Raw genomic sequence first — 24,864 nt, 5'->3', positions numbered from 1 at the left:
CAACCGATCAATCAGCTACTTTCCAGGGCGAGCATACACTCCCTTCGAGCTGGAAAATCGCCAGTCGTTCTTTATTACGTTCCCGCGAATCACGAGGCGCGAGGGGTGAACCGGCGGCGCGGATGTTCGAGACGTCCCACCCGCCAGCCAGCACACCTCCGACGTATTGACTTCAAACTCTACTCGCGGGTACTTCATTCCTCAAATTGTTCTACCGAGATCGAAGGCGCGACTGCGTGGACTATTCGCGCCGTCCGCGAAGAACCATTCCAAGCACTGTAAGACGCCGCAGACAGTCAATACGCCGAGATACCGCGGAACGCGTCGTGTCAATGCTGTGACAAGGTAAACGTCAGGTTGCGTGCAATAAACGTCACGATTCGGCGACGTATCGAGGCATGCAGATACGTCGAGGTCGATGCAAGGAGAAGGAGAGAAGAACGAAGGGTAAGAGCCGCGTAAAGGGGAAGAAGGGTCGCGAAGAAGACGGGGTTAGGACAGCTCTGTCGCCGTGCAGCGTGAACGAAGAAGTACACCAACGGTGTGCGTTTACCGTTGACGTGAAGGAGTGCAGAATGAGCGACGGTGGCAGCGCCATTGGCCACGCGACAGGTGTACGTGCCATTGTGCGCGGGTGCGATCGTGCTAATGCTCAGGGCGCTGGTAAAAGCGTCATATTGCCGGACGGTAATGGCCTTTCTCGGGGAACGGCCCAGTTCGGCCTGGCCGTCGGCCTTGGGGCCCCGCTTGGGCCCCTTAATCGCGTCCCCAGGACCCGCCTGGCCCTGGCCGCGGCCATGGCTCGACGACGGAGCATCCTGCGACGTCCTGATCGTCTCTATCGGCACGTTATCTTTCAGCCACGTGAACGTCAGTGGCAGATCGCCAGTCACGACCACGCACTGTACGCTAGTACGGTCCCCTACGTTTAAATCGCGAGCAAAACTGAAAGGCGTGATTTTAGGTGGCACTGAAAGAACAATACAAAGACAAAAGGTGGCATTCCAGTCAAAGCGGTTCAGAACGCTAGAGAAACGCGTCTTTTCTTTTTCAAGAAACGGGGCAACTGGGTGGACGGAGTCTCTGGTGGTCAGTGGGGATGATAACCAGGGGGTGGGTGGATAGAACAGGTAGAGCACGCACATCGAACGGACGGTCGTAATCGTCCGACCGAGACCTGTCGGATGCCCGCGATCGATAAGCATTTCGCGAGACGTTGATTACGGCGCGGTAAGTATTTCATCGCTGGTCAGATTTCCATGGGGGAAACATCCCGGCATTAACGTTTAAGCCGACCAGAGTTTCAAGTTCCAGCGGACTTTCGAAGCACCACGAGACACGGCACAGATCCGAGCAGCCGACAAGCGGTGGTCAAGAGAGAGGCGAGTTCGCAGGACACTCCTCGCGACGCGCGCGACCATGTTTCGCGAAAGAGGGTATATTGAGAGCGTTTGGGAAAGTTTAGGTAGCCCCGATGCCTCGAACGAGAACCGAGGCTTGTGCTTGATGAGAGCGTGGCCAGGTCAAAGGCTGCACATATTGTGCTGCTTGTAATTACACCAACGTTAATTAAATTTCCATGCGTCGCCCCGCGCGTGACTAAATTAAATCTGTAACGCAGACGCTTTGAGAAAAGCTTCAAAGAATGCTTTCTTGCCGCCAAGCGAGGCGCGAGGGGGTGGTATTATTAAAACGCCCAGCGGTCGCGCGGAGTGTCCTAATGCGCGGCGTGTAAAGGATATCGTTTTATTGCGGTAGTCTATATATAAACGGACAGCTTGAGAGAAAGAGCGCGCGGGCCACGGGCTTCGCTGTTTGCACCGTGTTCGTTTCCCATCGACGAAGTTGCTTTATCGGCAATCTTTGAAATTGCACTCCCCGCGCTTTGTACGCCTTTCTGATTGTCTCGTGCCACCGTTCTCCTTTCGATAGTAGCCGCGTAATGCGCTTCTTTCCATTCAACCACTCAGCGATGAAGCGTTTTTTGAGGAGCGAGCGATTGATATTTAACCGCGAATGGAGTGGATAGCTTTCCACTTTGCGCCATGTGGGGAACGCAGAGGGTGCGCGGAAAATTCCTGAAAAATGGCCCCTTCGAGCCGCTCGCGTTAATGAACTCCGCCCGTTCACCGACTTTTCGGTTAAGGACGCCCCTCCAGCGCGATCGGCCCGGGCCGACAAGCTTTCGCAATTAATTCCCAGCGCGAGCAAGCCGATCCGCGAGCGTGCTCCAAAGTCCGCCGCGTCGATAAAACGGCGGACGCACGCGAGACTTCCACGGCTACGGGCGTTTTCCCGCGAAAGGGAAAACAATCAATCGAACAGCACTCCGATTGATTGCTTCCGAGCCCTGCATAATTCGGCCCGCGGCCGTACAAATACCAGCGGTTGCTTTCCACCCTTCAATTACGAAAATTGCCGATAAAATCGCGATGATTCCGGCTAGCTGTAACGCCGATACGAAGAAGCGAGGCCCGCGCGCGAGAAAGAAACGGCGACTGAGTCACGTAATAGAATATCGATGCTTCGACAACAGCGTGTTTATGTACAAGTTGCGTGCACGCGTTTCCTTGGACGCACGGGGCGTACCTTTGTAAAGCTTCGGCGGTATTAAATTTCCGCGTGGGTGGCAAGTTTCGTTCTAAATATAGCGCGGCATCCTAACTAGCACAACTAGGCGGATGGGTACATAGAATGCCTCTTGTGGTAAAAAACACCTGGTGTCGTTTTCACGCAAAGTACCTTGACAGTCAAAGCGTCAGAGGCGTAACGCGCGGAGAACCGTTCTGCAACGCGACCGCGGTGTTCGAAAGGCCGATCGATCTCCATCGCGCGGGACAAAAGTGGCAGCGTACTACAGGAAGCGATAAGTCAGAAGTCCGTTTAGCCTCGAGTGACTTGAGCGAGCGATTTTGAACTTTCAAAGCGAGACACTTTCAATTAGCGAAAGAAGAGTGTAATGACACACCGAGCCGGAGGGAATGAAATCCCATTCGTCGAGAGGATTCGTTGAACGACTCGATAAATATGAACGGCACCTGCACGGGAGTCGATATTAAGCTGCTCGCCGATATTTTTCGCGTTACCCGTTATTCCTATCCCGAGGGTAGAGGCGAAAGGAGCCTCTTTTGAGCCGATATAACGACGGCGTACGTTCTCGGTTGACGCGCTGGGCGATTAAACCGTTGCATACACTGCTCTTTCCTGGTCGCCCCGTGCGCCCAGTCCACCCTGTGCACACGTACAGCGGCCCCGTACCTACCCAGATAGTGCGTGGTATCGCCGCCCTATGAATTTTTATGTACAAAAGTACACGTACACGGAATATAATATACAGAGCAGTTAGGCGAGCGCGTGCAAGGACAGATGCTTGAGCGATGCAGTGAAGTGCTGTGCTCTGGTGCGTGGGTTCGTTCGCGAGTGTTGTCAAACGCACGGATATCCGGTGACGCACATAGATAGAAGAGAAAGAGAGAGTAGAGAGGCAGAGTAGAGAGATAGGTAGACACATACACGCCACACGTACACATCTGTGTACTATTGTACACACGTTGCAGCCGTCGTCTATCTGTACGCGATAAGGGTAGCTCGACAAAGAAATTTATACAGGGTGCCCCGTGGCTGCTGGCGCAACGGGGGAATAGATGGCTCTGTACCCAGACATAAGTCGAGGTTTCCGTTTCCAGTGGAATTACTTTGGATACTTGTCAAGTTCGCGTGCGCTCCATTGTGCACTCACTCGATACGTCGCGTGCCAAATCGGGTTTGAAAAGACTCCCCCAGAGAACAAGTATTTAGCGTATTCACCAGGAAAATCTGTGTTTTGTATAATCGAATATTTAAAGTCTGAACATCGCGGGCCTGTCATACGCGCAGGATTGACAGGGCCCCCTAGGAGGCACAGGTGTCATTCGTTTATGCGCGACGATAAATCTTGCTTCGATCTCTGCTTCCCTTCTATCCACACGATTATGTATAGTTAACAAATCAAATGCACAGACTCGAAATCACTTCCCTGGAAAACAATTCCCAATAGAGAAAGATCCCTCTCCGCATAGCCATCGGATGTCCCCCCCTGCGCCGTCAATTACGACGCACCCCTCGCATTTTCTGATCGAAGAAATTTGCAGATCGGAGAGAAGCATCCCGCAATATACGCGATTAAGCGTATCGCGTGTTCCCTTTGATTGTCTCCTCCTTTGCTCTCGCAGCGGATCCAGTGGCGCAGGAATAAGGCGGCCCTACCCCGTGCGCGGTAATTAACGGCTCGTAACGCGGTCACGTCGCGGCCGGGGTAAATAGGAACCGACGAGGGTGAATAATTGTCTCCCGCCGGTGGATTAATTAGCCTCGCTGCCGCGGAGATTTCCGATTCCTTTCGATCATCGACCCATTGTCACGTGCGATTCGATTCCCCTTTGTCGGATTACCGTCTCATCCCCTTGTTCCGCTCGGGGAACGGACTCGACGAGGCTCGTGGTAAGGGAAACGATCGGATTAGACACGGAAGATCTGTTCTAAGGGACTTCTCGCGGCATTCGAAATGGATAGTCGTAGGGCTTCCTACTGCGATCGTGGGGCGTCGCGAGAATGGCACACCTACTCCACTGGAACGCGCGGTAGAGGATCCTCTGAGGCAACTTACTGCAGGTTCTCGAATTTTTTACAAGTTCCGCCGCACTTTCCCAGCTTTAGAGTCATAGACAGGGTCCCCTGGGTTTCCTCGCGAGGCAGCGTCGATTAGACTACGGGGATCGCTCGTGAATTGCTCGTCTCACGTCGAGTTTACTTTGGAATCGAAAAATAAGGTGGAAAAATGTGTGCGGGGGACGAAGAAACACCTCGGCGAATTATCTAAGTTATTTCCAGCGGATGCTTGCTGAAGAGAACGCTAGAGTGGCGATGAGTAGAACGTTGCTCGCCGTTCGCGGCACGGTTGTCTCCAAAATTTGCACACCGAACGGTAAATCGAGAGACACGAAGCAATGCTGCCTCGCTACCACTAATCCCACCCAGCGATAAACAATGGAGTGCACGGAATGCGCTCCGTAAACCTAATACAGAAACATTTCGTATCAAGGTAAATTTGGCGGCACGCATCAAACACGCCAGGACATTGGGCATACACGAACCTGTAATTAATATGCGATTGCCTGGGGAATGGAAAATCTCGGGGGAGGGAATGGTGGGACAACGTACTCAACGAAGGAACTATATAACCTCGCGTTCGCCAACGCCGTGAATGATCATTCGCCGACGCCGATCATCATTCCCGGCGCTGTTTCGAGAGGATTCTATCGGGATGGAAAAGTGTCCGTTAGAGATCTGTGTCTGGCGAGTTTGTGGAGTGAATTTCCGAAAGATGTAGTAATTCGTTTCCCCTACCCTACCATTTTATTATACAAATACCACTGTCGATTTTAAACACGAAATCTCCTGTCATGGAATATGGAATATTGCCCTGACTTGTCAACTTTCTGACTATCGCGATCTGCTATCGATTCCAAAACTTGCCAGACACAGACCGTATAATAAATTCTCGACTAATCCAATCATACGTGAGCGACAGAGTCCAGACGACTCGAGGAATCGACTTGGCCCGACCTGTAATTCCTGTAAAAGACCAGTATCGCGAAGTATTTGCTGTTTGCTCACTCACCTAGGACGCGCACCTCCACCGACCGGTGAGAAGTGAAATTATGCTTGTTCTTGGCGGTGCAGGTGTACGTGCCCTCGTCGGCAGCTCGTTGCACGGTATCGATGAACAGACTGCCGTTCGCCACCCTCTGTCTCATGTTGGTGGGCAGCTTCACTCCGTCTGGCAACAACATCGCGAACCAATATACATGGGTGCACCTCGTCATCGTGGATGATCGAAATTATAGGGGAAAATTAGCTTCACCGTGTACGCAGTATAAATCGTTTTTGTACGTGCAATTATCTCCGGCAGTCTCGAAGCTTCGAGAAAGTATTTCGATGCGAAGAGGAAAGTACAGAGGACGTAGGTATTTAGGTTTTTTCATGAAGAAGAATGGATATTTCCTCTGGCAAATCGAGTACAGGCTACGTGGGAACTTTCTCGTATCTTCGATGCGATATAACGTAGCCTAGGCTTGTACGCTAATTGAATTGCCACAGACGCGGGCCCGGCTTTAATTACGGGATGTATGTAACTGACAATGAGCCACAGGCAGGTAGGAAGGGCGTTAAACGGAAATAAAACGCGTTTACTCACCTTTCTCCCAAATTATCGATTCAATCGGGTAGCCGGCAACCGGGCATTTGATGTGGAACTGTTTCCCAGCGACCGCCGAAACTGTCGACATGGGTCTGACGTATGGCAGGCCTGCGATTGACAAGCAATAAAACATATATTTCCAGTAATTTCCAGCGCGCGTGGGGAACGTGGCTAGTGCTTTTTCGTGTTTCCCCGGACTACAGGACCGGGGATCGCTATTGCTCACAAAGACGAAGATTATTCACGACCCCGTTGCTTTTATCTCTGCCACTGGCTCACTTCACAAAAGCTCACTTTATACTAAACTCTGTGCTGCTACATTGAGTTAAAATATGTGCAACGCGATGCTCAAGCGTATTAAACTAAGCTAAACTAAATAATCTCTCCCTATAACATCATTCCCCCCGATAGACTAACTCCGAGCCCTTCGTAGCCCTGGAAATACTACTTAACTATGAAAGTCACCGCGAAAGGATCTCAGTCACCCGAATTCGCTGAAGAAACAAACACTTGGCGGCGTTTTTTAATTACCAGAAGCCAGACTCGCTAACGACAAAGGCTTTCCCATCAAGCCGATATTCCCGGCGATCGATCCTGCGAAAGGGAACGTAATACTCCCCCGGGTTTCCAGTCAATTTCAATCGACACTGGCCAGCGATTCTTCTCCTTAACAGTCCCTATCTTTCTCCACCCTCCGCGGTACTCACCGTAAATATTGAGCCTGGCCGAGTGTCTGGTCTCCCCTGCACGGCTGCCGGCGATGCACTCGTACTCGCCCCCGTCTTCGGACTTGACCGACGAGATGTTAACGTGCGATATTACGTCCCCGTACACGGTCACGTACTGGCCAATCAGCAGCCTGTCGTTCTGCGGAAGCGGAAATCCATCGAGCAGCCAGGAAATTTGCGGCGTGGGATTACCCGCGGCGCTGCACTTTAGGGAGACCGAAGGCCCGGTCTGCATCGTCTGCTCGATGAATCTGTAGACCAGCTGCGGCGCGATCTCTGTTAACAGACGGGTCCCGGTCGAGTAACATATACCTGAACGCACCCAAACCCCGGCGAGGCGACCCCCGTTTCAATTTCGCTATCGCCACACTGTACTCCCCACTTTGCGTGTCTCCCCTACGGTCTGACCAATGATCGTCTTGTTCTACTTTAAGCAACTCACAATTCTCCTTCCATAATTAACGCGCGTGTAAGTTCTCTGTCGTTGTTCCATCGGTCAATTTGCTTTTAGGTTTCTATATTCAACATTTAATGATACGTAAAGTCCCATCGAAGACACCTATAAGTTCTATTTCAGAGGCAGCTTAGCTACCGCGAGCCAATCGGTGTTCGTCCTCGTTAAGTGGGCGTTAATAACCTCGAGGACTTTGTTCTAAATAATTGGCCCGGGGATTAATGGACGCAGGGGATTAAGTGCGCGGCGACGTAACGAAGAAACATTGAAAATATCCGCGCGGCGCGTTCACGGGCATGCGTCCCAGTTCCAGAAGGGCTCTAAATGAACGGGCCGCTTCCCGTAACGAGCCCTGCCGGTAATGAATTCATGAACTTCATAAGCGCAGGCACGCCGCCGACGAAACAACGCTCCGCAACTTTTCGCATGCATACCGTGATTCCTGCACGCCCCGATGCCCGCGCACGCCTCCGTCGCGAGTAGAGTTACGTTCGATCGACCGACGATACGAAAAAGAATTCGAAAGTTCGCCGGCCAAAGAGGAGGCGGCGGCTCCGAGTCAACTTCCGTAATGAAAATCTTAAATCCCGCCGAAGCACTGTGCGCGTAATTAAAAGACGGGCCGGGGAAGTTATTAGTAAATTAACAATTACGTCTGTCCAATTAGGCTGGCTCGTTATTTCGCCGTCGCAGCCGAGAAGGAACTTTGCGTACCAGGGATCCTCGAGCGAAGAATAATCTTTGAAAGTGGCACGCGCCCTGCAATCTGTTTACTAGAAATATTTTAAAAAAACAGGGCCCCACCCCTTTGTCAGTCTCTTCCTCCTCAGTTTCGGTATTTATTCTACAATTACGCAGATTAAAGAGATAGCAGGATAAGTTTCGTAGCTCCTCCTTCTTTCTCCCCCTTCCTTCGGGGGATGAAGAAGCATCGTCGATGATTCCTCTAGCAGTCGCCTCCAATGAAAGCCGATGCAACTGTAAGAACTCCATCCCCATGTACCGGAATTCAATCGAATCGACCGCCTTCGATAATTTCTACGGCCAAAGCGTTGCCCCGGTGAATGGAATTTACGTTAACGAGAACGTCGACGTAGAAGGACGGGTTGTTTATCGCGGCCACGAAAGGAAACGAGGGAAAGCGTGTAAATAATAGCCGAGTCTGTCGTCAAATATAATCAGCGCTCGTAAGCGCTCGTCCCTCCGCTCCGCTCGCCGCAATTTAAATTAAAAACCCACGGAAACGTAGACGGCCCGCGGGCGTCTCGACGGGAAACTTAATTTCGCGTGTCGCTGGGACACGATTTTTTCTTTTCCTTTATTTCCCCCATTTTCTGTTTCACTTTTTCCTCGCATTTTCCTCCCCTATTTTTTTTTTCCAAAGCGCAGCTTCCCCCCGTGCCCGGCCGCGTTTTTTCTTTACGCTGTAATTCACGAGGGCCTCGTAATCGACGCGCGAGCGAGACACATTCGTCGGCCATTAACCGGGTTTCATATATCGTCCGTTTAATTGCGCGCCGTTCGAAACCGAATCCTAGCGACCCAGTTGCGCTCGCCAAAACGGGATATGTATCAATTTTTTGACGTATCCCTGTTCGAGCGATACGTATGACGTTAATAAAGCCTGGCCAATAGAGGGGGAGAGGAAAAATAGAGGATGAGAGATGGGCGAGGGACGCGAAAACGTGCGTTGCTCGAGCTTTGATCGCGGGCTCGTCGTTAAACGGACGAGAATCAGTCACGAACAACGCCAATATCCCGCGAAGTTAAACAAACGCCAAGGGGAACAAAGCTCGCGGATGAATTTTCTGAAGTCGAGGGGTAAATAGAGCGGAGTGTATTCGGGTAGAGTGCATCGCAGCACGTTGAATTCGCGAAAGCGCGTACTGTGACTGGCTCCAGTGACTACTGTGTATAACACGAGCTGCGACTTCCACTCCGCTGTCTCTCTCTCTCTCTCTCTTTCTCTCTCTCTTTCTCTCTCTCTCTCTCTCTCTCCCTCTGTCTCTCAGCCTCTCGGCGCGGTGACGCGGGCTTCTTCCCTGACGTATCTATGACGCATAATAAATAGACGTGGCTGGAGCCGCAGTCTGGGACGAGATCGTGCCCGGCCGGCATGCAAAGCATCGGCAAAACCACAGGAATCTCGTTAGCGTATGCAAATCCAGGCTGGCGGTACTAACTATCCCATCGTGCTGCGGGCAATCCCCACCTAATGTACACTGTATGCCCCGCAGCTTAGAAATCATGCAGCCGAGAAGAATCCTAATGACAGGGTAATGGGGACGGCGAAACTTCACCGACTCGAGAATCGACCGACGTGACCCGCTAATTGACTGGCGGTGCAGGGAAGCTCTGCACTGTGTTACTCCGTAGAGCTTGACGAAAATGGGAATTGATGGGACGCGAATTGTCCGTTCCCAACGTCCTTGGGCGCACTTCGTTTCCACGTATGCGACGGAAGATTGATGGGACGAAGGGATAAAGAGAACGAAGTTGTCTGTTGTACGAACATATCTCCAACTAATTATCGCGCAAGCTGCGGCGAAGTTAGCGGCAGGGTTAATAGACTGCTCCGTTCGAGTAACAACAAAAGAGCATGAGAATCTATAGGAAAAAGAACTCCTTCTGATGGGAAAGTAACCTCGTTCCCTGCCCTCGCGATCTCTCCAGCTCCAAGCCAAACACGGGGGAGAAATAGCGCGCAATCATCGTGCCGTTTAAACCTAATGAAAAATCGCTTACCGCGGCTAACTTCCAACCTCGTGGCAAGTTATTGCGGCCCGATGCAATTGCGGGTGAAGCGTTCAAAGGTTGAATCCATTACCGTTGTTTGCCCCCGTTCTTGTTTCTATCGCGGTCGAGGCCAGCCGAGGGAAGAACCTTCTTTCCTTCGGGTCTTCAATTACCCCCTGGCCAGCCGGGGTTGGGTGAGAAAGGAAATAGTTTCGCCTCTGTTATCCACGCCAGGGGTGGAATCAACGGGCAGGGAAAAGAAAAAAGGGAACGAAGCGTGTACAGCGTTCCAGGGACCGTTGCTATCCTATCCAACACCGGGGGATACAGGGATCCGGCCGGCGGGGGCTGCTGCTAAACGATCCCGAAAGAAAATTCAAAGTTTCAACGGCCATCAAAGTTGCCGAACGGCCTGGGTTAATGGCCGGGAAAGTACGCAGGAAGTTTCGGGAACGTACGAATCGCTTCGGGAGAGCATTACCCTCTCCCCGTGCGATCCCTCCAAGCCATGGGAGCTTGTCGAGGGAACACGACGGGGAGAGAACCGAGTAATTAATTCCCCTCGTAATTGCGGTTTGGTCGAATTTCCTGGTTGTTTCGTAAGAAGGATGAGAAGCTATGGAAATCGCCTTGTCCTCCTTTGGTAATCTTTCGCCGATGGGAACGCACTCCTCGAGCCAAATGTGCGCGTTCATCCGCTCCGCTCAGAAGCGTGCCGCGCGGAATTGAATTTATTACATTGCCGGTGGAATTCGGGTATTTTCACGTGGTTCCTCGATGGCACGTTGCTAACGCAACGTCGGTTCCGCACACAGGAGGAGACGTAGATGGGGATGAAGAGCGAACGAGGCCATTTTCGCGCAAAAATAGCGCCTGGCCCGGGGCGAAACGACTTCGTGATGGGAAATACGTTACGAGGGAGCTACGGCGTGTACGCGTTCCGCTACGTCGGCGTACACTTTCGAAGCGCGGTCGAAGGCTCGGCGAGAGGCGGCGTCCAGGGCGCAGAATCGCTCCGCGGACACTTTATCCTGTAATCGAGGAGGACGCGAGCGGCAATCTGGCACGGTAAAAGTGTTTTAATTGGAATCTTTGGTACCATAACTCGAAACCATCGATCGGGGGTGCCGCGAAGTCTGGGTTAATGGAAAAGCACCGGAGCTGGTTACGAGAAATATGACGCGCGACTAGCAACAGCTACAGGCTACAGATCCGTGGAGATCCAGTTGGGAAAGTAAACAAAATACGGCGAGATACACGGAGACTGCTGGATGTTACGCGTTCAACTAATGGCCCACCGTGGAACAGTGGGACATGTATGGAAAATGGAGAAATACATGGATCACGGTAGAATAACACGCGACACAACTTTCAGTTTACTCTTTTAGGAACGTATCAAGTAGGGTAAAGTAGCCGAAAATGAGACCCATTTCTTAAAGACATCATAACTCTTCACTGAGAACACTTTTATTAAGATTCGATACACCTTTTGAAAGTAGAATATGTATTCTTTAGCAACCTACTGGAAAGTACTATAACAAAACTTTGGTTTCTTCATAATAAAATGAAAAAGAAAGTCACCCAAATATGCAGATAAAAAATATGGGTGCCTAATATGAGACCCAGCTTCTTTTTTCCTGAAACGTATTTTTTCTTTCTTTTTTTATAAAGCCGGCACGTGAAATCTATTTTTTGCAAAACAAGCATTCTGTATCATAATTTTCTTTCTTAATCACTTTCATCATTCAGAACAATTTCTTCTTCACTCTCATCAGTAGAACTTTCACGGGTCTCATATTTGGAAACAATAACTACTAAGTAGCTTCGAAGTTAAATCTTCATCATTTAATGATATACAACTAGTAATTCTTAAACTCCATTGCAAGCACTATACAACAGTATTTGTGAAAATCATTACACACTTACCACTTCAGAGGTATTTGTAAGTTAATCGAACCACTTCAAAAACTTTCTGCAACGTATTTCAGAAATACATGCTTGATCAAGACGCTCAATTGATTAAAATGCCACTGCGCCGACAAAACAACTAATACACGGTTTGTTAGTAAAGAAATAGCATCGCTATGACATTCAAGAGTTCTGTAGCGGAGATAAGCTGGAGTCTCATATTAGGAGAGGTCGTCATATTCGGCTACTTTACCCTAACTGTCCTCATTAGTGATCATATTTCAACGGTGAGTTAAGCGAAAAAAAATGGAGCCCGTATTTAATACCAAGACCTCTAAGTGCAGACGAGCGGTTTTCGGCAGTTTGCCGCTGCGTTCATTCGCGGTGAAGCAATACCTGCGTTCGTCAAAACGAACGCAAACATACCGCTTAGTAGCCGCTTTGCGTCCCGTGTAAACTGCTTCATATAAATTTATGTTCTGCTAAAACGCGCACGGCAGATTGCCGCAAACCGCTCCGTCTGCACCGGACCTAAGAACCTCTGTGGCTTCAGACCAGAAACATTTAAAATCGAGCCGCGTCAAGGGGTAGACGATCAACATCCGAGGTTTCAAAATTAAAAGCGTAGAAGGGGGCTCGGAACGGGGGGATCCGATTAACGGGCAGCAAACAGTGATTTTCGCGGCGTGGTACGATCAAGGGAAAACCGATGTGGCCATTTTCGCGCAAAAATGGCACGTACATCCCCCGGAGGCGAAGCGGGCGCGGGCTTGCCGTGATGGAAAACGCGTTACGATGGAGTGGCACGCAAACCCGGAATGGATCGTATGGGGAAGAGTTCCACTGCATTAACCACCGGCAACCTATCACCGTGGAACCATTCGCTCGACAAACAAGCCCGCCACCCCCGCCGTCCCCGTTTCCATCCACGGGTCTGTCTTCCAAACAGCGGCACGGTCGCGTTTCCATCATCGGCCAAGGAGCCTCGAGAGTCGAGCGAGAACCACGGGAAGACGGGGAAGCTGAACGAGGAGGGTGGAAGTAGGAAACCGTTCACCGAGGCCACGGAGTTTTCCAATCCCCTTTCTCATCGCTGATCCAATCTCGATCCGGGACGAGGCAAATTCGTCGCGAGAATTTAACGAGCGGGCAAGTTTAACCGGGAAGACGACAGGTCCAGACGTAATTGAAACCTGCGGCTGGGAACCGCGGGGTATCGTTAGACCCTGCGATCTTGAGTGTCCTCGACGGTCCGTTTCAATACGTAGGAATGGCCTTTAGCTTTTTTCCAGGGTAAAAGATGTGCGTACGTATGTGTTTAGAAAGCAGATCAAACGAGCTCGCTGATGTACGATTATTATTACAAGTAAAAGGCAGAATGGAAGACAGTGGCTCTCGCCGTCAGTCGTTAGTCGTTGCACCGAATTTACGTGAATAAACCCAAGAGCCACTGTACGGGGCTGACGCGGCAGCCGGCGCGTTAAAATCGTTTAAACGTTATAATGGATATTACACGAGCTGGAACGGCGAGCCGAGTTCCTGCCAGGGGGAGAAAAAGAATATTATGTAACTGGGGGAACTGAATTAAACGGGCAGCCTTGAATATCCTCTAACGACGTTCAACGACGCTTTAATAAAAACGATCCACCGTTTCACGGGGTTAGATGGGAAACGGTGTACCCCTTCGTGCACTATTTTTCCACTTTTCATTTCCTCCACCCGATACCTTCCGCGAGGACGCGCGCGCCCGTAAATGGTAAGCAAACAAAGAAAGACTCACCGCCCAGCCGCAATTCCGCAATTCCTTGAGCCATTTCATACTCGTTCCTCACAAAGCACTGGTACATGCCGCGATCCTCCCGTGCAACGGACATCACGGAAATACGCTCCCTGGAAACCGCCCTTATGCGAGCGCCCGTTCTCAATGGCTGCCCGTCCTTCAGCCAGTAGAGCGCCGCCTGCGGAAATCCACTTGCGCTGCACGTCTGAAAAGCAGTTTTAGAGAAAAGGGACTGATGAGAGAACCGGCCAGCTTCTACCTATGCTCGCGCCCGAGCCCCCACCCGACGGAACGTGCATGCCCACGAAATATCCTCCGTCGCTCCTTCGAGAAGCAAGACTGCAGCCTTGCCCCCTAAACAGCGGCGGAGGGCAACGCGCTCGCTCAGCCCTGAAACCTTTCTTTCCGCCTCTGCTTCCACTGCTCTCGTAAAAATCGAATTACCAAGCAAGGCGGCCACGCCACATGGCTGGGGAAATGAACAAAGAATTCAGCGGGGATGGATTTTCATTCTGGCACTCGCGATTTACTTGTTCCATGTTTACTCGCTTCCACCGTTTGCGCTGTATTGTTCCGAGGAGCAGTGTTACGTAAATTGTTTTGTGTGTTTCCTGGTAGCAGTGGGTGGAGAGCGTGCGAGAGTAGATTCTGTAGCATTGCATTGAGAATTCGAGTCATCGAAAATACAGGAAAATTGTTAATCATCGAGTGGCTGGAAGATGTTGACTACTATAAAGGAAATAAATCTACAGTGGAGCGTTCATAGCGCAATTCGAGGATTCCCGTTCCGATTAATCCCATTGAAGTTTATGTTGGACCATCAAGGGCGCAGCGTATCAATCGCTGGCAAGCATGAAAATCGTCAATTACCAAATGAGCGGCTTTCCCAAGATCGACGGTCTGAATCGACGGCTGAACGTGCACGCTCAATGGCGCAGACACCGTTAACCTCACTTCCATGGATTCGCTGCCCTCGGAATTACTGGCGGTGCACATGTACGAGCCGGCGTCGTTCTCCTGGGCGCCTTGTACGATCAACGAACCGTCTCGCACCACGTAATGCCCCGACGTGTCCTCGATCGGCTCCTCCCTCTGGTTTCTGTTGTAATACCACCTACGGACAGAAAGCAGGGAAAAGAGAGGATGAAGAAGGGTCGACGTAATCCATGGATTTTTCTGTTTCCACCTCGTTTCCACTGGGTCCCCGCATCGAAATCGCGGGAAATAAAAAAAAGGGACACCCAGAACGATGAGCAGCGAGCTTCCTCGTGGAGCGTAAAGACGCGGCGTCACGGCGCAACGGGACAATCGGATATTCTATTTTAGACCCCGTCGATGGTCGACCAGCGGGCTAACGTAAATATCTGAGAATGTCCCCTTGGACGCTAGTTTATGTCGCGTTGGAGATGAAGCTGACGAAAAATCTTCCTATGCGCGATGAATTCGTTTATAAGTATTCCTGCCATAAGGCAGCTGGAAAACAATATTGTTTGACTCTAAGCAAACAAAGAAAAAGTGGCAACAGATGATGATAAAATTGCGAATTTATTTGGCACGTTTTTTGGATCTGTCTATCGAAATAGCACCACTAATTACAAAATCCCGGAAAATGGATGTAACCCCTGCTTTTCTGACCTGGATATTGACATTAGTGATGTTTATATCAGATTAAATGAACTTGATGTCATTTTCAAAAACGGCGATAAAACAAATGTTGAAAAGTATAGACCTATAAGCATTATTAGTGTTATACCTAAAATCTTCGAAGAAATTGTAACAAATAAGCTACGCTGTACGGTTTCTCTCTCAATATGTGAAGAGCAACATGGTTTCGTAAATAAGCGATCAACAACCACTAACCTAGCGGTATATCGCAATTATGTCGCATCTTCTTTAGAAGCTAAACTACAGGTTGACACAATATTTACTGATTTTCAAAAAGCTTTTGACACTGTAAATCATTCTCTTTTAATTTTCCAATGAATCGAATTATTGCTGACTCTAGTACTCTCTATAATAGTATTGATTTTTTTAATGGATCTGCGCACACCTTTAAAAGACAGTTACGTAGGATTATCGGATAATGTCTTATCCGGTGTACCATGTAATTTAGCATGTCTATCTGTTGTTATATTAGGTAAAGTTCGTTTTCCTTTGTAAACATTGATGTGAAGAGGGCTTCGGTTCGTTTATAAATAAATAAACAAATAAACACTCTACCCCTTATGCTTCTTCTCTTACTACCCACAACGATCTCATAGATAAATCCAATCTGAATGGAAATCAACAGACTCGAAAGAACAGAGACAATGGATACGTCAGAAGCTCTTACGTCTGACGTAGAGCGCGGAACGTATGTACTACTGTCAACTCGAGCGCGCTGTTGCTCCACTGCGGCTGGCCGTGTCTGATGAATCGTAGCGCTGCATCACTGCGCGGCCCGCGATACCGTGACGCTATATTACGTCCGATCGGCGCTCAAGATTCACCACTGTCGGCGGGGCAAAAATACGGGGCGCACCACTGGCGTCGGACAGAGAGCGATATTGCTTGCACCAGCTATCCGAGACCGTGCCTTTCCATTCCAGCGGCGTGTATCTCTCCAGTGCACTCGCCAACCACAAAATAACAACTGTTTCATTGGGAAGACTGAATACACAGCGCCGGCCGTGAATTGTGCTACGCTACCCATACGTTCCCCCCCGGTTTTCCCCGGCAATGCTCTTTTTGTTCTGCTTCGCGTGCACACGCCGCGCTGCATGTACTCAAATGTACTGGCACGCTTTCAAAACACTGCCGCTTCAACAAGCAGCCGGATAAACCGCGCCCGTGCCGCGCGACCGGTGCGGCGTACGTAGGGTCGAAAATCGTTAATGCCGCCGCTGGATCTTTAAATAAGGAGCGCAGGCCGCGGCGAGCTAGCGGACGGCGGAGATTGTTCGCTCGTTGCCGCCGTTCGATACGGTTCGCGGATCGATGACGGGCGAGATGTCGCGAAAATCCGCGAGCGTTCCGTGACAGAGGGTACGGGCTGCGCGGACGGATTTAAAGCGTCTCAGCAGAGCCAGCGGATAATCGAATCGATCTCTCGCGGGCACGCGCGACCTTTGACCTCGCCGAGGCCGAACCACCGGCGCAGAAACTGAGCCAATTCGGTCCCGAAACCGCGAGACCGAGCGCCACGCTCGTGAATTAACAGGATCGTTTTCGGCACCCCTTTGGAAACGTTACACCCACCCTCGAAAACGTTTTCAGCGGACCCGTCGCTGCGCCGCAGAGTATTCGCCGGACGATTGGCCGCGCGCAAGGCCGCGCGAAAGAAAGGAAAACATTTGCGTTGCATCGAAACGCCCGAGCAGCATCAATATTTACCGAGAGGGGTGAAACAAAATTTTCGTCCAGGTTTCGCTATCGATTCTAACTCCCCCGCGCGATTCATCTTCGCTTTTTTTTTCACGTTCAACTGTAAACGATTTTTAGGAGCATCGATGGCCCGCCTGCTTCACCGCCGGATTTGTTTGCCCTTGTATTCTCTAAATTGTACCCCCTTTTTACAGCGGCTGCAGACTCATCGGGAAAAGTTTCGTCTGAATTTGCAATCCTGCTCCCCGCGGTCCTCTCCATTTGATCCACCACGCCCACGCCACTCCATCTTCCATTGTGATCGCAGAAAATATTAACCCTGGCGACTCCCTTTTCCCTTCTTCGCAGGAGCAGAGTGAATCGTCGCTCGCGATCGTTGCCTCCTGCCGCCTCCTCCATCGGGGGCAAACGTGACCGTGCAAAAATCGGGGATCCAAGCCTCGGAAACGCGTTCGAGAACTCGAAACTCGCAGTGGTCGTGGCAATCTAGGCCGCGCGGTCTCTCTCCACGGGCTCTCGAGTGTCGAATATTTTCCGGCCGACAATCTCGGAGCTAAGGCGACCTCTCCAGGGACGCCGGTCCCCCGACACGGTCGAAAAATCATCTTCGTCCTCCGCGACGGAGGTCCCGCGCTCTCTGTCCTCCTCGCGGTGATTGACCTCCGTCGTGTGGAGTCTCGGGGAGCAACGTCGGAGGCCCTGCTCGCCGGTTCAGGCGGCTCCGGTGCGCCAGGCCGCGACAGGAGGTGCAGGAGGACCATGCCGATGATGCCGAAGAGTCGCAGGACGCGCAGGGGCGTAGGAGGGCGAGGAGACGCGGCCGACGACGAGGAGTATACCTATAGATAATCGAATTTACGGAGGGAAATTGGCGAGGGAAGGAGATGGGATAGGGAGCGGGGCGAGTGTGAGGGAGCCTAGAGATGGAAGCTCTGCCACGCTGGCAAACCCTCAGACTCTCTCCTCTCATCCCTATCCCTTTCTGTCTACCTGCCCCTCGTTCGCCCGGTTATCCTCTGGTCTCGTCTTCCTCTCCCTCGAACGCGAGCGGTTCGCTCTCTTTGCTCGCCTCCGTCAACTCAGCGAAGCCACGGAAGAGGCAGAGGAAGCGGAGAGGAGACCCCGCACGAGAGAGACGGCGGAGAGAGCGAAGGAGAGAGGTAGGGCCTGCGAGAGGGAGACGATGAACACAGCCACGGAATACTCAGTGACGTCGACGTACACGTAAATGCGGAATATTTGATGGGCTGTCAGAAGCAGTCTCTGTAATCAGCGGTCGGTTTGTTTGCGCTACCCATACACTCCTCGCTTCTATATACCGCTCCAGCCGCCTTCTCGTTTCTACCAGCCGTATCGTCGATGCACAAACGCGTAACGCTCGCCTATTAGCCTAGCTCGCGTGATTTTTACATAATCGATCTGCTTGGGATATCCCGATTGCCGAAGCTCGTGATAGCGACGCTTGCGACGACGCTATTCTTGAACGCCTGCTGGGGAAGCCAGTACTCCTGGATTTCCAGTCCACGTGTTCCTTTGGGGATATCTCGGTTTTTTAATCTCGACGACGATTTACGCATCGTGAACCTGCGACATACTTCCAGCCGGACTTATGGTGGACAGATATCCCTGCAACGCTGGTGGCTCGTGAAACAGATGATCGAGGGAAAAATGACAGCCATTCACTTGCTACCAGCGCCAGCGCTGCTCGAACAAGATCTCAGCCGCCTGATCTAGTGGTATGAACAAGTTCGAGTCAGCCATCGGGCAGACACGACCTAAACACATCAGCCTTCGCGTTCATACATCTATCGATCGATCAGACCAGGCGTTGCTCGAACCAACGAAATTAATTACCGCTGTCAAACATCGGCGACAGGGAATTGTTAATAAACCGGCCAGCGACGATATCGAATTATTCGCAGCTGAGCGTCGTTAAAATTTTGATACCTAGGCGAGGAGCCGGTATCGGCCGCGAATAGGGCAGACTATGGTCGTTAACGTCGAGCGATTTTAACGGCGGGTTCCAATCGAAGCTCGATTCAAGCTTGACAGTGTCGACAATCGCGCCACGTCGAAAGTGACTCGAACAATAAGCAGAATAATCGTATCGATAATTCTGCTTCCACTGGCTCCTATAAAAACACGCAGAGAAGTGAAATCGAACTGAACCTTAATCCGACATAATCTCGTTGCGCGCGTATAACAAGCCCCGCCAGAGGGCACGTTTCTGCTTCAGCTTTGGAATCGCCGCTGGGTGGAAGCGGGAAAAGATGGACGAGCTTCGTTTGACGTTTAATCTGTTAACCGGGGGAAAACGAATTATCCCGTCGCGAAAGTTTAATGATTACTACTCGCGCGCGGCGAGTAAATAGTAATAAAAGCAAGTAGTACGCACCGCGATCTTTTTAAACGCTTATTTCCACATACGCGGGAGGCGCATCTGATCGCGGGATGACCCAGTTAACAGATTAATAGCGACCACTAAAGAGATTCGCCCGTTATCCCCTTTGAGCGGACGCGCGCAATCGGATAATAAATGCATTAAAATTGTAATACGCAATCGCTTTGCCCCGCCGACTTTACAGACCGTCTGCTTTGTTCCGTCCTCTTTGCTTTCGTTAGTACCTGGCGAAGCGCGCGGGAAACAAAACGAGCCACGTCAAAGTTCATTACGACCAGAATTTTCATCTTTATTCACCACGCCACACGTTCGTATGTACGCGAGCCTCTCCGTTCCCTCTAGTCTACGCCTCGATTCCTCGAACTCAATCGCGCTGGGCTGCTCGATCCCTCAGTCGACTCTATTCCATTCCAGTTTCGAAAAAGGAACTCGTTGCACCGGGGAACTCTATAAAAATATCTGCCGCGCAGCGTGGATTATAGGAGGTCTAATTCATGCAGCAGAATTCCACTCGTCAAAGACGCCAGTCACCCTTTCCCTCTTTTCCCCGTGATACTTCCACCTCTTTTCCCGCATAATGCAACCGGTATGCATCGACGAGCTTCGCGTGTTTCGCCTGTGCTTGCCGCGAAAATACCTCGCCGCGCGAGATACCCCGGCCAGACCAATGTTTGAAATTAGCATTAATATAAGAAAAATAGAGAAGCGCCAGCTCGCGAGAGAGCTCGTTTTATCTGGCTGCCAGGACTACTCGGCGCGAGGATCTCGTTTCCTTCGTCATTGTTATCATTCATGGCCACCCCCGCCGCCGTCGCCTGTCCAAACGAAATCACGTTCCAAAATACGGGGCTCCGTCGAGAACCGTGTACTCCGCGGCGAAACAGCGGAACCGACTTACGTCCCGCTAAATCGCGAAAGGAACGACCAACCGGAAGACGTGGTCCGTCTCGAGGCAACGTTGTTCCTCGAGAGTGCTCCACGCTTCAGAATGGAGAAGCTGCAGATCGAACCCGTGGCGCGGGAGATTGAAATTTTTACATTTCAATGAGGCTCCTCTTATAATCCCAGCACCGCGCGCTGTTCTTCCAGGATTATCGTCAATAATTCAAAGGAAGCTTGGGGGTGGAGAGCGGAAATACGATAATTTCAGGGAAAAATGTGGTGTTTCATTAGTTTCAAAAGATCCTCTTAATTCGCAACTGTTGCTTTCTAGTGTAGCGCTGGATTACTCGTGGCGAAATGTAATGGCCGAGTCATATTTTTCGAGAGAGAAAGAGGTCCTTACTGATTAATGATACACGATGCTTATAAATGAGCAGACCCCGTAGCGTAAAGCTATTTAAATCGTCGCCACTGGATACTGGAAACCGTAATAATATTAAGGCGGAGGGAAAAGTTTCAGGGGGCAGCGATGAAAATATTTTTCGCGCAGCAAGAAAGCCAGCAGACGGGTCCCATTCCATCGACCGAGCCAATTAAACTTCGCCAATGCATCGTGGCCCCACCGTTGTATCGGAAAACTGTTTGGCAAGTAAGCGAGCCGTGCTCGAGGACCGTTTCGCAAAAGTCGGCAATTACAAAACGTGCCGCGTTTTATGGAGAACTCTTTCCACCGTTTGTCGCTCCATTGAATGGGAGAGCAGTGTTTTAAAGCAGTCCAAAAGGGACTTTCCCGGGGAAAGTGAACCTCGGTCTACAACTGTATCGCGGCCTTATTGGGACAGCAGCGGAAGTTGAAATTAAACGCGAGTAACTCGTGATAAACGGCGATCGTCTTACAGTGAGATCTCACGGGCTTGTTGAATGGCAGCGCAAGGATACAAATTCATACGTAGCCTGGGTACTCTTACCTGTTCGTGGGGGTGGGATTGCCGTATGCAACGCAGGGTATCACAATGGTGTCTTTCAGCCGCGCCGACATGTACACCACCTTCTCGTTTATCATCGGCGGCATGGAGCTCCGTATCTCTGCAGGCAGAAAAAGCGAAAGGATCGCATAAATCCTCCAGCGACAATACGCCATCGGAACGTCGCCGACACAGAGCCAGGAGACGATTCCTCGATGCGTGAAATAATAAAGAAACCTTCCTTCGTACCCCAGAAGCCAACTTCCCAGCGAGAGGAGAAACTTTCGCGAGATTTTTTGGACAGCGGAGGCTTCGCCCTCTAATATCTCGCCCGGCGAGAGAACCTGCGCTCCCCGAGATGAGTTCGCGTAAGTTTTTCCCCGCGACGAACGCCAAATATATTCCTCCAGCCGACGGAGCAGATGCAGGACGAGGAGACTCCAGGTTTTAATAAAAATACAAGGACAGGATTAAGAGACGGCCGTTGCGGATCGCGAAATGAAATCCAAGCCGACGCGTGCTCCGCGCATCGATCCCTACGCTCCAAGGTTATCGAGGGGGTGCGAGCGATACGCGGGGAATAATGGAAACACGGGGAACGGTATTGGATTACATTGTTTGGAAAATTGATAGTGACAATATCGCCGGAGATTTAACAAAGGAGGAGAGCAGGAGGACGTGGAAGGAAATACATCCTCCGAGATCCTTCGGGGTGCTTTCTTGGCGGAGAAGATACACAGAGGCGCGTGTGTGCAAGGATGTACGTGCAGAGGCAGAGGTTCGGGGGTAGTTCACAGCCCCAACGCACCCCTCTCCTCCCTCAGGACGAGTTCATGTAAGTTTGTTCCATGATATACGGGAAATGTTTTCCACGGCGCGTCATAAATAGCCGCCGGCTGAAAAAGGAGCAGGAACAAAGGTTCTCCGTAGCGGGGAAGAAGGCCGGGAGTAGAAGAAGAGGAAAGAGGACGAGTGAAGCGATGGGGTGGAGAGAGCAGCGAAGAGGATAGCGCCGGTGCACGCATCAGCCCCGACGTTTAATGGGGAATTATGGCCGCAGATAGCGGCATCGTCTGACGACGTGGCGTACCATAAAGGGACAGATAGCCTTGTCCTATCGCCTTGCTTCTCCGCGGGAATTTCAAATCTCACGGTCTGACGGGGCACGCCCTTAACTCCTGCTGAGTGCTTCCCGGCCTTTCTTAACACGCTACAAAATCGAACTCTTAATAATCTAATAATCTCTAAAAGGAGCGTCTGAGACACCAAGCACGAGGCCATCTTCCGAGAGCTAAGAAAGGCCACCCCAACAAATGCTCGCCACGAGTTTCGCAACGGTCCATGGAATTTACTCGTTCACCCTCAATGAAACCGCGACTAACCCATTCGTTTCATTAAGATTTCATTAGCAGATATTCGCGTAATTAGCGGTGCCCGCAATGAACCTTTACGCGCGCGGGATGTAGCAATAACGCGGTAATGAATATTACAACAAAAGGGATCGCGTATTTGCATCGGAAACGAGGGGTGGCTGTAATTAAAACAGAGCGTTTTTCGGTCCGCGACTCCCGTCATTAGCCCAGTTATCGCCCCTGATATTAAAAGCGCGGCGAATTTCGCGGCGCGTCGAATCATTGGCGCAGGGTCAAGGGTTTCCCCGCGGTGCATGAATGATCGCGACTCGGTGACACGTAGAAACGCACGTGGCACGCCGCTCGACGTACAGGGGTTTTTGATGCTCCTCCGCGTTGTATTAAAGAGTAGGTACGTTGGAAAAGAGACACTCGTTGCTGCGGGAAGGGTGGCTTTTAATCGGCGATGAACGCTTGCTCGCGGGAGTGCATGGAAAGAAGGCGAAGCGACGAGGCGCCTGTCGCGTGCAGATTCGCGAGTCTGGCGCCGGGATACGCCAGCTTCTCATGGCAGCGCATTCAAGCCGCAGAAGTGCTTCCAGACGATGTGCAAGTGCACCAAATTTCAACGTGTTCTGCACGCGACTGGGGTTCTTGGTTATTCGGTGATATTCCCACCTTGGGGTGCAGGGAACACGATGGGTCACAGTACCGTCAGAAAGCACTGTCAAGCTTCCTCCTTTCTGTAGTAGAGTTACACCGCATCGTTGGCAATAGCAGTAGCTTTAAGGTGTAATATGGAAGTATACATTGCAACTACCGTCCCAGTTGAATCATTTCGCGAGCCAGCAATACGTGACTGTCGGAAGAACCGCCCCCGAACGCATAATCGAGCCCGGTACGGCCAGGCTCGTGAAATGAATCCTAACTTTTCGGGGATTGTAAAATTTCGCGCGCGCTGGGACACCTCGCGTGGGATAATTTCAAAAAGTTCGCTCGTTACTCGTGAAAACTGCTGCGCATCGGCGCTTGCAGGTAATTCGGTGCATTCTGAACGCGGAGTCTAAGGATGGAGCCGCGCAGGTGAAGGAGTCTCGGAATATGCAAACGATCGAGCAGCATCCCCGCCCTCGCCCCCGCCAAACTTCGTTATTAAGTTAATAAGTATGTAAGTGCGCTTAGCATAAATTTATATACCGCTAGAAGGTGGCCCCCGCCTTTATTACGACCGCGGAGCGAGTGACCCGAAGAATTGAGAGCAGAATCTCGCGAGCACGCCGGAGTTTCTGCGAGGCAGCGGGAACGAGTGGAGCGATGTGTGACGGTTTGAGATTCTCCCTCATGGCCTAACTTCGCGGGTTAACTGGAGTACCTTGCCAGACGAATATATGCGCGTCCTGCCGCGTTTATGGAAACGTTAGGCGAAGAAAATTCAACGACACAAGAAGCAGACAGCGCGGGGAGGAAGTTTGACGGAATGGTAAAAGGCGAATAGTTCGAGGAACTAATGAAGTCGCAATATTAATGGACCCAGCCAGCCAGTTGGAACGCAAAAAATGCTCGACTGGATACACCAGTTACCTGTCGAAGCTCTTCCAAAAATTACAGCCCCCGCGTAGACGCATTTCGCGTGGATAATTTCATAAGCACCGAGAACCGCTGCATAACCCGAGGGTTTGAACGCCCTCGGGATCGGGAACAGCAATTATAAAATCTTACCTCCGGTTTCATTTGGCGCGAAATTTCTGCGAAACTTGTGCGCGCCATATATTACATCCGCGTAGAGCGGAATTGCTCGGAGGAGGGTGGAAGTTTAACCAGGACCCCGGTTATTGTAAACAAATCTTCGACGCGGCGCAGGCTAAAGCTAACAATTACGCCGTGCTTGCACGCGAAGCATCGTATGTGCGCTCGCGTGCTTCGCACGGGCTAATAATAATTTGCAATCCCGTTAGAGGTAATCTGTATTTAGATAACAACTGCGCGGGACTACCGTAAACCGGCTGTTCGACCGCCTAGACACGTAGGAATTCGAAACAATTCCTGCGGCACGGATT

At 51.0% G+C, this 24,864-nt stretch overlaps 1 protein-coding gene across 9 annotated transcripts in view; it reads right to left on the bottom strand.

Moving 5' to 3' along the window:
* The window catches only part of LOC143372809 (cell adhesion molecule Dscam2), a 130,420-nt gene that overhangs the window by 32,929 nt on the left and 72,627 nt on the right, over positions 1-24,864 (bottom strand). For 7 of the 9 annotated variants that reach the window (XM_076819372.1, XM_076819371.1, XM_076819368.1 and 4 more), the window contains exons 5-11: positions 21,459-21,576; positions 14,715-14,958; positions 13,845-14,049; positions 6,946-7,242; positions 6,236-6,346; positions 5,660-5,818; positions 554-970 (exon numbers count right to left, since the gene is read on the bottom strand). In XM_076819372.1, the coding sequence (XP_076675487.1) occupies positions 554-970; positions 5,660-5,818; positions 6,236-6,346; positions 6,946-7,242; positions 13,845-14,049; positions 14,715-14,958; positions 21,459-21,576 (1,551 nt within the window). The remainder of the gene's footprint in view (positions 1-553; positions 971-5,659; positions 5,819-6,235; positions 6,347-6,945; positions 7,243-13,844; positions 14,050-14,714; positions 14,959-21,458; positions 21,577-24,864) is intronic. The other 2 variants (XM_076819369.1, XM_076819373.1) reach the window with 1 other exon arrangement.

The sequence above is a fragment of the Andrena cerasifolii genome, chromosome 9, assembly GCF_050908995.1.
Source record: "Andrena cerasifolii isolate SP2316 chromosome 9, iyAndCera1_principal, whole genome shotgun sequence".
Lineage (NCBI taxonomy): Eukaryota > Metazoa > Arthropoda > Insecta > Hymenoptera > Andrenidae > Andrena > Andrena cerasifolii.
Note: the sequence above shows the minus strand (reverse complement) of the source record. Positions and strands in the feature narration are given on the sequence as shown.